Source organism: Lagopus leucura, unplaced genomic scaffold, assembly GCF_019238085.1.
Source record: "Lagopus leucura isolate 7727_CA_CO unplaced genomic scaffold, USGS_WTPT01 Super-Scaffold_73, whole genome shotgun sequence".
In the NCBI taxonomy this organism is placed as follows: domain Eukaryota; kingdom Metazoa; phylum Chordata; class Aves; order Galliformes; family Phasianidae; genus Lagopus; species Lagopus leucura.
This window is the reverse complement of record NW_024962252.1, coordinates 89,502,478-89,519,075: the sequence shown is the minus strand read 5'-3', so window position 1 is coordinate 89,519,075 and position 16,598 is coordinate 89,502,478. Positions and strand designations below refer to the sequence as shown.

The 16,598-nt window shown below is 36.8% G+C and overlaps 1 protein-coding gene across 5 annotated transcripts in view; it reads right to left on the bottom strand.

Moving 5' to 3' along the window:
* Positions 1-16,598, bottom strand: part of PLCB4 (phospholipase C beta 4) — a 175,806-nt gene that overhangs the window by 81,043 nt on the left and 78,165 nt on the right. For all 5 annotated transcript variants that reach the window (XR_006181118.1, XM_042882936.1, XM_042882948.1 and 2 more), the window contains exons 3-6: positions 7,222-7,322; positions 3,274-3,354; positions 2,908-2,967; positions 1,473-1,616 (exon numbers count right to left, since the gene is read on the bottom strand). Coding sequence is in view for 4 of the 5 variants with exons in the window: in XM_042882936.1 (XP_042738870.1) it covers positions 1,473-1,616; positions 2,908-2,967; positions 3,274-3,354; positions 7,222-7,305 (369 nt within the window). In the remaining variant the exon portion in view is untranslated. The remainder of the gene's footprint in view (positions 1-1,472; positions 1,617-2,907; positions 2,968-3,273; positions 3,355-7,221; positions 7,323-16,598) is intronic.

Here is a 16,598-nt window from a genome sequence, read left to right as displayed (position 1 = left end):
CGTGATGGTAAAACTCCCAAACGTAATACTCTTACACCAACGAGCCTGTCAAAACCTACCCAAAGGAGACTGTAGCATCTGATACTTTTTGATAAGCATATTGCTGGTTAATGAAGCAGTTTTAGACAGTTTTAGACAGCATTATCAGCTCATTTGTTGTGACAGTATTTGCAGGTCAACATACTCCTCACAAACCAGTCAGTCTAATTCAGTCTACTGATATTAAAGAGGGCTAACAAACTTAACTGCACCTTTATTTTATTTTATTTTTTTTTTCCTTCTCAGAGAAAATCAGAGACGTTTTTGAGGTAAGCATAAAAGTGAGTGAATGCTGCCAGCATCTTCTTTACTTTGCTTCTTAAATGTTTGCAAATCATAACTGTGGCATGTTATTTCCCTGGGAGCCTGCTGAAAATACACCCAGTAAAATCAGTGCAGTGTGTCTATGCAAGTTATACAAGTATATCTCCTTTCACAGAGTTTACTCAGAACTCCTGATGTTAAAGATATATGAAACCAAGCAATGAAAAAGTGACGGGGTCTGCCAAGGGATTTAATGATGCTGTGTTCAGCAGATGCTCAATTCTGAAGGAGGGGATTTAGCAGGTGTATACTACTCATCATTATTCTCATCAGTATATATCTCAGTGGCAAAACTACATATAATACACTGTTAAGTATAGACAATAAGGAGAAAAAAGCAAAAAATGTGAATTTTTGAAATCCGTTGAATGTCTGGATCTAAGTATTCATACAGGACTCTGTACAGTACCAGTAGTCAGGATCAAGTTTCTCAGAGCAGTTTTGAGCAGATAGATTAAGTTCCAGGCCTTGGTGGAGCCCCAGAACTTACACTGTGAGTTCCAACTTCTAACTCTGAAGAACAATGCCATGTAAAAAAGCACCACTGTTTTCTTAAGATTGTTCCATGTAAAAGGAAAATGGAAAAAAACCTGGGTACACTGAAATCCTCTCAACAGTACAGAATTTTCTTTCCTGTCTTTGTTTTTTCAAATAATGTAAACTCCATGATACAATTAGATAATTGCTGAATAAAATTTTGGAGGGCTGAGCTCAACTTACTGTGGAAATGAAAGTAATTGCACTTCTCTTTAGTATCACTATGTGTTACAAGTTCACAGCATAATCTCCACATAGTCTACTGTGCAAGCCCCACACAAAGATGCTTAACATTTAGGGGGAACACTGTGTCTTGTATGTCTCTCTACTTTTGATAAATTACCATGCATACAAAGGCTGATAAAATCACTATGTTGTTTTAGCACAGTGTGCAGACATTTTACATAATGTTTCAAGTGGATGTTTGTTGTCCTTTCGAAAGCGTGGCAGCAAACATTTGAACACGTATTTCAGTCAGCAGAGTAGGCTGATTTAATTCAGAAAAACAACTGTGTACTATTGAGGAGCTTTCCTTTTTTTCCCCTCCCACACACTCCTTAACTGTGAAGTACCTTGGCAATTTCTGTGTTTTCTGCTACCATGAAAGTAAAGCTGATGTTCACCAGATCTATACCACTGCAAACACACACTATCCGTCCTTCCAACTCATTTTCAGATTTTCCAACAGCCTCAAGTGCAGTTAGTATTTTGGGATCCTGTTAAAAAAAAAACAGAGAGCTCATTAGAGTTGTAGTTCTTTTGTTATATAATGCACTATGGTAAAGATGCATCTTTATCTCCATGCACATTAACATCTTTAAATCTTTGCCAATCATCCTAAATGAGCACTTTCTTTTATAACCACTGTGTGAAAATGCAGAAAACTATACATTTTAACAAATAAGAACACAAACATGAAGGCTCAGACACAAACCAAGTACTTTAAGTACATTTCATAAAGTTAAATAAGAAATTACATATATTTTAGTCAGGAAAAAGTAAACTGAATCAATTGCAAAAGTGAAAATAGAGAAAAACATTAATCTATAAATTAATTATACCAATCTGGTTAAATCTGTAACTACTGAGAGTTATAATCTGTGTGACTTTTGGGTTGTTTCTTAATTATACATCTTACAAGCTGGTATCTCTGCTGAAGGTCAAATGCTGTAGATTTAGTGGGCATAAAGAACAAGACAGAGGTGAAATTTGAAGCATGTTGCTATAGTACTCTGCACGTGCAGCATGGTGTTGTCTGCACTACCTCTCCTCATGCCCCTTTCTCCATGGGGAAAGCATTTTAGTTTATGGAGTCTCAAGAGAACCACTAAGAGATAATTATCTACAGGTAATACAGAAGCACTTAGCACTTGAAAGTAGAAATGCTGATTTGTTAACCTTGTTTAATAAGAAATTTTCAAAACTCAAGGCCTGAAGGAAAGAGGGCCAATTTTCATTGCAGGAAACTCATTTTGCTTACTTAAACATACAATTTAAAATATTTCTAACCTTCTGGATTTCTACAGAAATTCTTCTAAAGCACAGACACTGACCACTGATCCCAGTTATTTCTGCCCTCTCTGATCATCTAACTGCTGAACATGGATGCAAACAAAACTTTTAGGTTTTTTATTAATGAAACAACAAATTTAGAACAGATAGGAGCAAAATTTGGAATAGAAAACCTTTTTTTTTTCTTTGCAGATTTCTTAAACATGTATTACAATACAGTGTTAGAAAAGTAATTAAGAACACCTAATAGATACACTTAGTATCTTTTGTTCAGCTTTCAGAGAATTCTGAAAGCCAGGCACAGTACTAAACCAGGAAGATCAGACTACAGACTCTTCCCTGTGCAATTACTGCAAATCACTGATTTTAGAACGTGATTGCAAAAGAAAAGGTTTGCTGTCTGTAGTTTTTAAATAAATGAACCCTACTCCGTATTTTTGCCTTCAGTTTAAATATTCTCTGTTTAAAGAAGAATAAAAACTAACTATAGAGTACCTTTGGAACAGCTCCAAAACGAACACTGTTGATCAGGGAACACTCTAACACCTGTCCCTCCTGAAATGGTAAAATAAATAAATAAATAAATAAATAAATATAAGTTCAAAGATCTGTTAGGACATAAAACCAAAATAATGTATTTTATTTGCAATTACTACCAACTGACACTGAACAGTACGTTTCCCTTACATTTCTGTTAATTCTTTCTTAAGTACTTCATTTTTGTAAATTCTGAAAGAGCAGAACTAAGGTTAGTTTCTAATATAATGTAGCACAACATTTCAGATCTTTCAAAGCTAGCTAGAATATGAAACAAGTGGGATAATATGCAATATACGTTTTCCTGACATAACCATAGTATACCTTTCCTTCACTTTTCCAGCTCAGAAAAAAGCCAAATTCATCCACTTGAAAGAGACAACTGCTTTCAAAGACAAAAGATTCCTATGGAAAAGAAAATAACAGACTATTATTTTAGTGTCAAATGTCATGAATTACTGTATTGCTCAAAAGACACAAGATTGTTACATTTTTCCCTTGGAGAATTTGTCATTCCTAAGCAATTAAAAATAAGGAGAGAAGCTTATGAAAAAATGATAATTTTTAATGATACGTCCTTTTGCCAGCATTTTAATCACTAGAATGCACTTAATACTTGCATTCCTCTCTATGCAACTACAAAGCTTATTTTTTGTTCAAAAAAAAAGCTGATTCTTGCCTCAAAAGTCTTAATGAAATTGAACTTTAAAAATATTTATTGAAACTTCAGTACTTCAAATTTTGTAAGGGTTAAAATTATTTATTGTTAGTATAGTGTTAACAATAAATACTATGCTCAGGATCATCAAATAGTAACATTTTGTTTTAACATTCAGAAATCAGGAAGTACTTTTCTGTTAGACTATGACAATACCAATGCAATGCTGCTCAAGTATTTTGTAGCCAGAGTATTTGGCAAGCAGAATTTGAAGAATATCAATTAGCGGAGAAATTAAGAAAGAATAGCACATGAGAAGAACTAGACAAGGCATAAGTATCAGATTAGCTGATTAGTATCAGATTAGAACTAAAAAAGAAATTTCCACCATATACCTCCAGCCCCAAGTAATGCATCATAAATTAAGCTAAAATGTAGGATAGCACTGATAGGACTGACACATTCCATCCATGTAGCAAACAATTATGTTGATTTTACAGACAGGGAGCTGAGACAGAGAAAGAAAGTTGCTGCATCTCTGTCTGACCAAATACCATTACACATAGGCTTCCAGCATGCACTGCTCTGGCTGTCTTTCTCCACCACAGCTTTTACTTTTCTGCCTTCACCACAGCACTCATCCTTCATTAAATGTGCTCATTGCCAGACAACTCAGAATTACTAGCTTTACAGTCACTGGTGTCCTGTAATATTTCATATAAAAACACAGCTAGGTACCAATCAAAATGATTGCCTCTCACATTATTCAGAAAGATTACTCACAATCAAAGGCAGACAGCTTTTCTGTCATTTACTGCAACCCCATCTATCAAAAAACTCTAGGTGTACCAAAAATGTTTTCACACAGGTGTTTATACAAGCCGTATTCATGCTGATGTCCCACCCTAGCCTTGAATGTTTTCACTAAATTCTTTTTTCTGCAATTTGTCTTCTTGCACTGTAAAGAATGCACCTACCATGAGACCATATACATGCAACATCACCAGTCAGATTCCTAATCGTGTCTGACTGTTTTCTTCTCATATTCTGAGACAGTTCTATTCTAGACTTTTCAAAATCAATACCATTTTGCTCAAAAAATACTTCTGCCATTTTGCAATCCTGCCAGGTAAGTGACTCACCTATCAGCAAAAGATGGATGAAAACAGCACTCCACATTACAATAACCCAGATTTTCCTAACTGCTCAACAAAACTTCAGCAATAAAGGACCTGGAGTGGGATTCCTGGGGCTCTGCTCTGCATTAACTTGCTGCGTGACTTTAGTTCACTTATCATTTATCTTTTTCCCCACTAGTCTTTTCTGTTAAGGTAGGGGAATTAAGTACAGAATCTCAATGAAAACCAGAATGCCAGATCTGAAACATTTGTCTTTTAAATTACAAGGCCAACAGTACAGGGATTGGATTTTGCTATGCTTGCAATATATCCCTAAAGCAATGCTGTTTTGCTCTTCTGTAGTCTATCTGCTTACTAACACAACAAAATAAAATCATAGCACATGTGTGTCATAAATCTGACAGTATGAAACAGCTACACCATCTAGAGTTCACTGTTTAAAGGCTACAGATCTTAACTTCTGAGTCACTGGTTTTGTTTTTCTTTTACAGCCCTTGTAAAACTGCAGATGAAATATAAAGTTAGTCACCCAAGTGAAAGCCTTTTAATGTTTTCAGAAGAGATCCCCTTCAATAAAGCAAACCAGACTTCCAGCTGTAACACAGCAAACCTGGAGTGCTCTGCAGCAAAACTTGCAGCAAATAACGCAAACAGACTACATCACGTGGAAGGACAGACACTGTTCTGCTCTTGCTGTGGCAAGTAAGATCAGCTTTCTATGGAGTTTTGGAAGAAAATAAGTTCAGCCGCAAGGACCAAGAATTCCATGAAGGCTGTCCCAAAAGTAATGCCTCCTATTTTATTGTTTTATTATGAGGCAGATGGTGGTGGTATGACAGTAGAGGTTGAACATTCCCACCAATATTCTGTTCCATTTTGTTGCCATGTGAAAGATGGCAGTAGAGAATAGTATCTGATATGGAAGTGCATATGAAGCACAGATGTGGAACTGAACTCCTCCGTGTGGAAAGGATGGCACCCATTGACATTTATCAATGTCTGCTGGAGGTTTATGGAGGCCAAACAATGTTTGTGAGCACAGTGTGGTGGAGGATGGTGAGCATTTCAGCAGTGGAGACAGTAACAAGAAAGACAAGCCATGTTCTGGATGGCTATGGCATAGCTGTCACACCACAAAACAAACATCGTCTTGATTAATTCATCTGTGCTGATCGGCTAAGGATGGTGACTATGTTGAAAAATAGTCATTTGTAGCTGAGCATTTGCTCTCTGTAATAGTGTTATTGTGATCTCTGTATCTGTTGTAGTTAACCTGGAAAAACATGGGAGGCATTACTTTTGGAGTGACCTACAAAGTTTTCCCATTTAAATCCATAGTGGCACAGTATCATCTGTTGGCTAATGTTGCACAAGTGCCTGCTGTGTACAACAGCCAACAGTACAGAAGTATTCCACTTCAAAATGCTACTTTCTACCACTATACCAAGAGCCCAGGCACCTCACGGAGTATATACCACACTGAGACCTGAGCACTCGAACTCTTTTGCATCTGCTCAGTCTCCGTTTCTCATCTAAGGTGCAAGAGAAAAATCATGGCCTATAACCTCCCACCTGGATGCTTACGGAATGAATTTCTGGAACAGTGTTTGCTGAAGGAAAAACAAAGCTTTTAGGAATCTTCTTTCTAAGGCATTCCTTATCTGTCCCCAACACTGAAAATACATGTTGAAAGAACTGTGCCTGCCTTGGCAGTCCTCATGATAAGAAAAACACATTTAGCTACATTTCAAAAGGTAAAAGGAAAATCCTAATATCCCTGTTGGTACTCACTGAGATAACTCCCTGTCCACATGAGATTAAAGATAGATCCTGAAAAAAAAAGCATTCTCAGGGGTGCATCAGTGCTAAATATAAGGTGAATGTCTTCACCTTTTATTTTGACTGTCTGTGTAAAATGTCCTGTTTTGCACTTCTGTAACAGATTTGGATTAAAGCACAGATGAAGCTAGGATCACAGTAAACATATTTCAGACAGATTACATGTTGATTTTCTAATGGAAATAAAACCACTCTAGATCTAAAATATTAATGATTTATGCTCTCCTACTTTCCCCCGTAAGATGTAGGTCCTTAGATTATATATATAAAGGATATAACTCCTCACCCCAACTCAATTTGATACATGTACAAAAAAATGAAAGAGCACGCTTTGTTCAGTAATGTGCTTTATGGGTCTGCAAAATGAGAGCTTTACAATATTACAGCTATTTTGATCCAAATCTCCCTTTCTCTTGCTCAGAGTTTATTGCAAATCAGTGGGATTAAACATACTTCAAAGTTATTTTGTTTAAAAGCAAAAAGCTGTAAAGCAATGAAATGGAATGGTATTTCACCCCCAGATACATTTCTTCAGTTATGTGAAAATTCTTGTATAATGAAAACAAAACATGAAATATGCTAAAACATCTGCACATTTAAAAGAGAATAGCAAATGAAATGCAAATGGCCTCTTACCTCTTCATATCTATCAAACACAGCTCCGTCTTGCATAAAAGAGGGAACTGGCTTCTGCCAGTTAAATTCATAAGGTTTTGCCATGATTATAGAAGAAAAACCTGAAATGGAATGAAAGGGTTGAGTTCAACTGCTGTGTTTTTAAAGGAACATTTCAAAGTCCAAACAGAAAAAATAGCAACTTTTAGCTTTCCTGTTCACACAGGGATATTAAAAAGTCACTGTGCATTTCCAGATGAAAAGTTTTACTCACAAGATTATTTTTGTTCCATAACTCAAATAAAAAAAATGATCAGAAAATCTGTGTCAACTTAATTATTTGAAAGAAACACCTGCCACTGTAGTATCCCTTTAGTTTAAATATCTGTTACATCATTCCTAGACTATAATAGGGTTAGGAATAACACAACCCTAGGCAATACAAGTATCATAACTGATAACAAACAGGAGTACTTTTTTTCTCAGGAAAACACCAGGTACTAAGATGACAGAATTAAAAAAACAAGAAACAAAAACAAACAAAAAAACCCCACTGAGCAGCATATTACACAGGCAAAATACATTTTTCCTCTGTTTTTTTTTTTAATTTCAAAATCTATACATACTTTGCAAAGTTTTGTGTATTTTCAGTAAGATTTTGTACATAACTGAAAACATAAACAGTATGTAGGTCCGTAGGGAAAAAACTGTTTGGGGATATAGGGCATTACATGAAACTAGCTAGTGTCATTGCTCACTGTGGAAGTTCAGGACTGTGAATAACAAAAGACACTAATTAGAATACAGTATAGAAACGAGCACATGCAGACCTTACAATGAAGTCTACCAAATCCCTGTCTAACACCTTGGTGCTTTCTACGGTATGTTGCTTTTCATTTTGCACAGGAAATCCCAGCTACTCTGTGAAATGAACAGCTTAGTGATGCCACATCTAGGATAAATATTATCTTGGTTACTCTTTCACACATTAGACCACCGTGTGCTTTCTAGATTATGTTGCTTTCCCCTGCACAGGGGTCTGACTTCGGAGTTCCTTGGAAAACCCAGGCCATCCTCCTCAGGGGTCACCATTTGTTTCTGTTGGGGCCCAAAGAAACCTTTGGTGCAGCACCCCTCCCTGCTCAGAAAAGGACTGACGGACTGTTTTCCCCTTCTGTGCCCTCAGAGAGTGCATAGTACACATACTGGCACTGCTTTTACTGGACCTGAGCTGACACAAGTGGCTTTCCACTCATCAGAAGAGGGATGTGACTTTTGCAACAAAGCAACACTTAGCTGTTACACCATTCTATAGATGGGGACAATTTGAAACCACACTACTGCAAAAGCAAACTCAGTGCTGCAACTTGTAATTCAATTTTCTACCCCCTTTGCATCATGAGACAGCACTCTTCACTAAACCTTAATGTGGCACTGGTTAGTCTTACGTTTGCTGGACAGGTGCACAGAAAGGAGGAAGTTGTTATCCCAAATTCCTGCTGTATCACCACACTTTTTTCCCTAGTCATCACTGCATTGAAGGTACTGCTACGGGAAAGTGCCAGCGAGATCCCCTGCCTTCAAAGAGAAGGATAACCCAGGTGAAAAAATTGCTTCTCCCTGCCATTGTGTATGAAATGAGATTCAACAAGTTGATGACGGTCAGAAACATCTAAATTTCAGGAAGCAGGAAGCAAATACTAAGGGAAATATCCTGCTATGCTTGCCTTAGTCTTACATTTAACCACTATTGACCAGATCTAGTAACATGATACAGGGCTAAGTGTAACCAGCACAATTCTTCCTCTGTTATAATGCAGGCAATAAGCTCAAGCAAAGTTTGTGTAAGTAAGCATAACAAAAAACATACATAAAATTAAAGGGAAAGCACAGTGCTCTGTGACATCAATGCTATGCAAATGATCTTTGCAGTGTTTGCTTATGCCAAAACTCTTAATAGCAGACTAAAACATTACCAACTAGGTAACTGCTTCCATGATGTTCTTACACTGAAATGTCTACTTTGACTGAGCTTTAAATCCAGAACTGATACAAGTGCTTAAAAAAAATTAATAATATTGTAGTACCTTTCTCTGCCATGTTCTTATTCTTATCAAAGATATTCTAGCAAGAAAAAAAAACAAGAACTACAAAAGGATTTAGATACTACTTCTAAAGGACTCTGTCCAAAACCACCTTTAAGAACAACTATTTTTATATTGAAAACAATATTTCTACTCTTAAAAAAAAAGTGCAAAATGCATTTTGATGATGCTTATCTCTTCACCTTCTGCCTTTTTTTTTGCTCATTGATGCGTAGACATCAAGGATACATATTATGTTTTCAAAGCCTTGTAAGTTACGTGTATTCAATCTGAAACAATCAAACTCAATTCTAATACCACAGACATTTTATGCAGCAATAGATGTCACCAGCTTGTGAAGTCCCTCAGAGAAAGGCAGATGTATTCCATTCTAATTCATAAGTAACATGATAACATTTTCAAGGCTGTGAAGAATAGTTTTTACAGCCTCTATACTATAACCACAGCCTTTAGCCTTTTTCTTCCTCTTTCTCCAAGCTGACACTGAACTCCATATAGACACAGATTTTAAAACCTGCAAGCTCTGCAACAGCTCAGAACCCCTGTATAAAATACATCACAACATTTCATCCATCATCTGGCACTCTGAATTCTGTATGTAACAAGTGTTTGAATGGACATATATCTTTCAGAAAGACTAATTACCTCAGCACTACAAACACGCAACCTTATTGACAATTTCAGTTTTGCTGATTTAATCATCTAGTCACTGACAGATAACTGATAGATATTGTCTCCTTGTCTGGGTACTTCCTATGATGAAGTTGTTTCACTACCTCATTTCTGAAATTAAATAGATTGAATTGTTCAGTTTCTCACTGAAAAGCACGCTTTACAAATCTTGGAGTCAGCCTCAACACTCTTCAGTTTTGCAGCAGCCCTTCTGAAGACAAGGGTTGAGACCAGCACATGGAAGCTCAGCACAGCCCTCTGTCATACAAACTAGAATGATTGTCCTTAGTCACATCACCTTGCATTTACCTGCAAGAAAACATGTTTGATTGCTCATAATTTAGCAAGCAATCAAGGTCTGTGTCAGGGACTGAAGTTCATTGTTATTTAGCATCTCACATACCTCTTCCCTAGCTGTACTCTCTTGTAAGTCAACACAGTCTACAGATGAACTGAGAAGAAGTGTGAAAGATGGCTTGATTACACGTAGCAAGGAGTCAGACAAAATCTAACAAGATTTTTAAGCTGTATGCTTTGGTAGCAATGTAGAAGGTGAAGAAAAGAGCTTTTAGAAAAGCTCTTTTCAGTCGCTCACATCTCTTACACAACTCTAAAAATACGTTCCTCCATAACCCTCTCAGCATTTATGAACATCAAAATGAAGTATAAAATACTCCTTTGTCACTCATTGGAGCTCTTTGAATCTTCATCAGTTTCTAAGCAGGTCAACCAAAGCTCAAAAAGAAATAAAATCCCCAGCTATCCACCAAACAAAACAAACAAATGCAACATTTCAACATGCATTTGATTGCAAGTATGTCCATGCGTATAGCGTCTCCATAACCAGAACCAAGAAGTAATGTCTTTACAGAAATTTAATGACTATTGTTGAGGAAGTTGAACAGAGCAGCAAGGCAGAGTTAGAGGCTGAGCAACAACTATTAAATGTGTGAAGACTTAGCCAAAAGAGATAGGTGATTAAGGAACTAAATTTAAAAACAGTCAAATTCTAAGTCTAAAGTTTTAAAACACATTTTAAAAACTGAAATTCAGTATTTTCACTGATTTAGGATTCTTAAAATATAAAAAAGTCTCTGAATACATACCATTCACAAAAGCAGAAAAAACCCACTCATATAAAATACACCTCAGGTCTTTATCAATGAACACAAGGGAGAAGCAGGTTAAGCCTCATAAGTGCAGCAGTTAAATAACTTTTGAGCTATATCCATATTCCTTTCTTTCAACACCGATTTAAGCCTGAGGTCATAATTTGGGTCACTTAAGAAAAAGCACCTTTTGATTCACCTGGATTACCCAAAAGGTGAGAACACAAAATTAATCATATCCAGAACAGCATTATTTAACACAAAAGTCTTCTTCTTTTACATACTGTGCTGTACTATGCTAAATCTGGGGTACAGGGGGAGAAGGGCTGCTTTTTTTTTTATTCTTTGACCAAACAAAGGACAAGGTGTGGCTGAACAGGAGGAGGAAGGGATTCTGTTAAAACAAAGCAGACAAATGTTTGGGGAAAGAGGTGATATTCTAAACTAACTCACAGGGCTGGCTAGCATGATGGATAGGATACTCCTTGGATCCCATAAACATCCTGTCAATGTTGAGACAGCGCTGGAAAGGACAGCAGTATCCCTCCGAGCTGATCCACTCCAGCCTAAAACAGTACCTCTCAATTTTTGCAGCATGCTTAACCACGAGCATTATAAAAATACCTGTAGCATTTTCTTCAGTGACATTATTTTTGCCTCTGGAATGAATCACTCACTGCTAAGCTAAAGCTGAGGAGGCTCCATACTTTGTGTTTCACTGCTCATTTCTTCAAATCACACTCCCTAAAAAGCGCACTGGTTACCGCCCATGTAGACAAGGGCAAACTATAAGCAGCAACACAACACTGTGCAAGGTTAGTAATCTTGCCCTGGCATATGTACTTTACTACTGTTACAAGGAAACAAAAACCAAAACTGACGAATTTCCTACTCTTTCCCTTCTTTAAGTACATATATCTTTCATCACCACTGTTATGATAAGGTTTATCATAACAAAGATAACCAGCTCCATATCAGCAGATCTGTACAAACTCTTGCTTTTATTGCAATTCATCCTAACCCAGAAAGTCTACCTGAAGGGATAAAGTTGCATGGTTGTAATGTAGTGAGGATCTAGCTGCATACAGAGCTTCCTTCCATTTAACAAGCAGTGAAACAACGATGTTCTTACAAAAATGCTACAAAATACTGTCGTATGCAAATACCACAATTGTTTCTAGATGTATTTACTCCTCAGAGACAAACTTCTCCTGCCCCAAATGTGCCAGCATTATCATATGGAAAATGCACATAAGGGTTGTTTTTTAAGTTCTCTGTGAAAAATAATGGTGAGACCCACACTGCTGAATTTCTGCAGCATCTGTATTACACTGTAGTGCAATTCTAAGAGTTCACAGCTCTCCAGGCTCTTTTATGGTTAAATTTTGTTGTTGTTTTTTTTTTTTTCTCTTTTTAAAGAGCATGCTCTTTTGGAAGGTTATTTTTAAACACATTATTCTCAGTTAATGCAAGCAACTTAGAACCGTTCTCCCTAAAAAAGAATGTCCAGAAAGAACAAAAGACATACAACAGAGCTCAGGCGCTTGAAAATGTATTGCTTAGGAATAGTCTTATTTTTCATTTTGTTTTAATTGCTGGAATGCATTGCCGTGCAGGGGCAGCTGAAAGGTTAGCTGAAAACAAGAAGTGGCCTGTTTGTAACCAACCTCTTCGTCAGCATTTCACATCAGGTCAGTGGGGCTGCCCACTGCTTCAGGCTAAGAAATGAATGCATCTGTTGCTAACAGTAGAAAACAAAAATTGCTTTTGCCATAGTGCTGAAAATGAGATGGCCCTCCATCAGAACTGTGCTTCAGTCATTACCTCAGATGACTGCCATTATCTCTAACAAGTAGAGTGAGTTCCTATGACAGACCACAGGAGTCAAACACAACTTCACTGTTTCCTTAGCTGTTTTTCTGTTTGTTCAAAGGCCTTCCTGATTTGTTAGTACCTACAGTGTTGCCAGGTCTTTCCAGTCATTCCAAAGCTCCTGTTATCTGCCCTAAGTACTTAGCACACATCCTTTCACAAGGGGCACTACGCTTTCTGAGAAGTCAATGGTACATTAAAAAAATAATAATAATACAGAAATGTAAATAAATTTATTCTGGGTAAAGTACAACTGCAACCATACAACAAGATCAAGGTTCTGGCAATCAGAAATATTAAGGAATAGCAAAGAAAAATTCAGAGCTATCTTAGTATAACTGGAACTTAGTAACAATTTTAAGTGCTAAAACAAACAAAGCAAACAAACAAACAAAGCAGTGATGCAAAAGCACAAATGTTACAAATAGGGTGGGTTTTTTTGCTGTTCTTTCTTGTGATGGAAATTTTGATGTTTGCATTTTCTAATTTATAAAACCAAAAGGCAAGGATTTTCTCTAGGAATGATTTATCTTAACGATGTCAAATGTACACAGAATTTAACAAAGTGCCTCATCAAAAGATAGAATTATAATTAATTTTTATTTACAGGCGTACTTCAGTATCCATCAAACAGTAACTTACTGCTTCTAACCTGTAATTTCACAAAATGAGCATTCAATGAAGAACCTTTTCCTAGAACTTTCCCCATTTTGGCTCATTCTAACAATGAAAACTAACCACACATAAAAATAAGTTGTCTTTAAAAAGTTGAAAACATCAGTTTTCTCTTTAGTTAAGCAGGAGAAGTATTAGATGCATTCAATATTTATCTTTAGCATAATGTCAAACATGCCACAGCCTGGAAGTCATCCTCTCCCAAGGCAGAAACAGAGAGCGAACTGCACTTTGATGAAAGCAGTGGATTCCACAAATAATTTTCAAGACCTTCTCTGCATTGCTGTACCACATGATGAATATATTCCATATATTTTGACTTAAGAAACAATGAGTCCTAATAACTTTAATTCCTTCACTCCCTGGCTTCCAAATGTAGAGTGTTAAAACAAAGTCTACTTCATAAACCAGTTTAAGGAAATAAAGAAGCAAAAAGAACAACTAACCAACAAATGAGAAGTGTGCACCACTTGCAGCACATCAAGTATTTCCTGAATTATTTGACCCCTGATTTTTCTTCACAACTCTGTAAAACCTGAAATGTTGAATAATTACAGCAATATAGGTAAACCAGGATGAAGTATGCATATATTTTATGTTAACTAAATTTGAGTGATTCTGACATTTAAAACTTCAGAACCTTCTTTTCAGCTTCTTTCTGGGGTTGTGTATCCTCAGACAGAAGTGACTCCTGTACCTGAGTGTGATAGGAATACATAAATAAATGTTTAATAGTAAATTGCTAAGAAATCCAATGGAAGTATGGAGAAACTCCAAATAACCATAACGGAGCAACATTCCTGTTATGAATGCAAGCTGGGGGATCCCAGGCCATCAGACAACTGCACGACTTTAAGATTAAATTATTAACTACAAATACTGTGTAAAAGGTAACACAAACTTCCAAACCAAACTAATAACAGCAGCCTTTCATTTTAAAATACAAGGAAAAGCTTTAGAAATAACACAGACTAGTACCTCAAACAAAAACAAAGCAGAATACAAATATCTGCTGCCCCACGAACGCATTTTGACGTTACAACTGTCAGTCTGCAAACATTCACACAGACTCTTGTATTAATAAAATCTAATGAAAGGTCAGGATCACATTTTTGTAATATCTTCTAAATCTCTGCGTTTGAAATAATCCCTTCCATGGTCAGATACATTAATTCAAGCCAAACTTTATTAAAAAGTTTTGATGTGACTTAATATGAGTTTGCTCAAAATATATAGATATTTTAAAAACTAATGATCTGTCAAGAACATAGATGTTATTCTAACATCTAAAATTAGGAAAGTGACAACGTAATCTGCAGGGCTCAATTCTAACTGGTTTTCCAGATGATTTCTGAGGAAACAAGAGTGAACCAGATTGTTGGCTTAAAACATCAGACAAAAGCAAAGGTGATGATCTTCAGAGGCCATTTCAGTGATCTAAAATGCATTAACATTAAAAAAAAACCTGTAAGGGGGCTTATTTTCAGGAGGGAGACCAATTTTTTACATGGGCACATAATCATAGGACAAGGAGGAATGGTTTTAAACTAAAAGAGGGAAGATTTAGGTGAGATGTTACAAAGAAATTATTTAGTCAGCAGTAGATGAGGCACTGGAACAAGCTCCTAAGAAAAGTTGTGGGTGCCCCTCCCCTTGAGGTGATCAAGGCCAGGATGGAGCCCTGGGCAGGCTGATCTAGTGGGTGGCAACCTTGCCCACAGCACTGGGTTTGGAACTGGATGATCTTTAAGGTCCCTTCCCGCCTAAGCCATTCTGTGATGACATGATTCCTTGCACTCAATATTCTTTTTCTTGTTTTCATCACCATTTACTTCCTCTGTTACCCAGTTCACTCACACACTGCTGCTTACCCTAAGTCTCAGCTAGGAAACAGAAAAATGAAAACAGTGTTATCAGATGACTGGAACGAAATTATCCCCTTCTGTCCACTCATCCAGACCAAGTGGCTGTGGTAAATCCAAACCTTGGGAAGCAGAGAGTTGTAGGCACAGCCTGTCTTCCTTAGCTCTGTGACACAAACTGAACTCAAGTAAGGGCAGCAGTAGGACGGCTCTAACCTGGTTGAAGCAGATCACAGCTTCCTTACAGCTTTGGTGTTTTGGGATGATTGGTTGAATTTTATTTTTCAATCAATATTTTAGGTTCAAATAAAACAAACAGGCAAAGAACCAGAATATACTAATTATCTTCAATAAAGGCTCTTCCTATGATTCCTCCTGAACACTATCAAGAGAAGAAAGAAATTTGATCTTCATAGTATGCACTTCAACATCACTGTGCAAAGTGAAAATCTATGAGCTAGGATAGTTCACAGAACTTCTTTATGGTGAGGGTGACAGAGCACAGGAACAGGCTACCCAGGGGGGTTGTGGAGTCTCCTTCTCTGGAGATACTCGAGGCTCGCCTGGACACCTACCTGTGCGACTTGGTTTAGGAAACCAGCTTTGGCAGGGGGGTTGGTCTCGATGATCTCTAGAGGTCCCTTCCAACCCCTACAATTCTGTGATTCTGTGATCATATTTAACAGATGGAAGAAGATTATCATAAACTGTCTGGCCTAAATAGCATTGTATAGAATCAATATATCTATTTTTCTTGCTCCTAAACACTTCTCTTGTTGTATGCAGAAATAACACAGACTATCAGTATTCAGTAAGGAATCAAGAGACTCGGGTTAAGCTGAGGTTAAGCAATATTGTTGTTTAGTCCTGGCATTTTCCTCTTAACCCTCTATAACATAAGCTTAGCAAGACTTGTCTTAGTTTCACTTTTATTGATGATAATTTTTACCTGTGTGTAGAGTTCAAAAGAAGCGACAGTAAAATGTCTCAGAACTGAAAGTTATTAATGTTATACATCTTTAATCAACAAGAACATCCAGTATTAGCTCATTAATATATAACTGGTCTTCATTCATTCATCTATTTTGCAAATGAGATCGCCA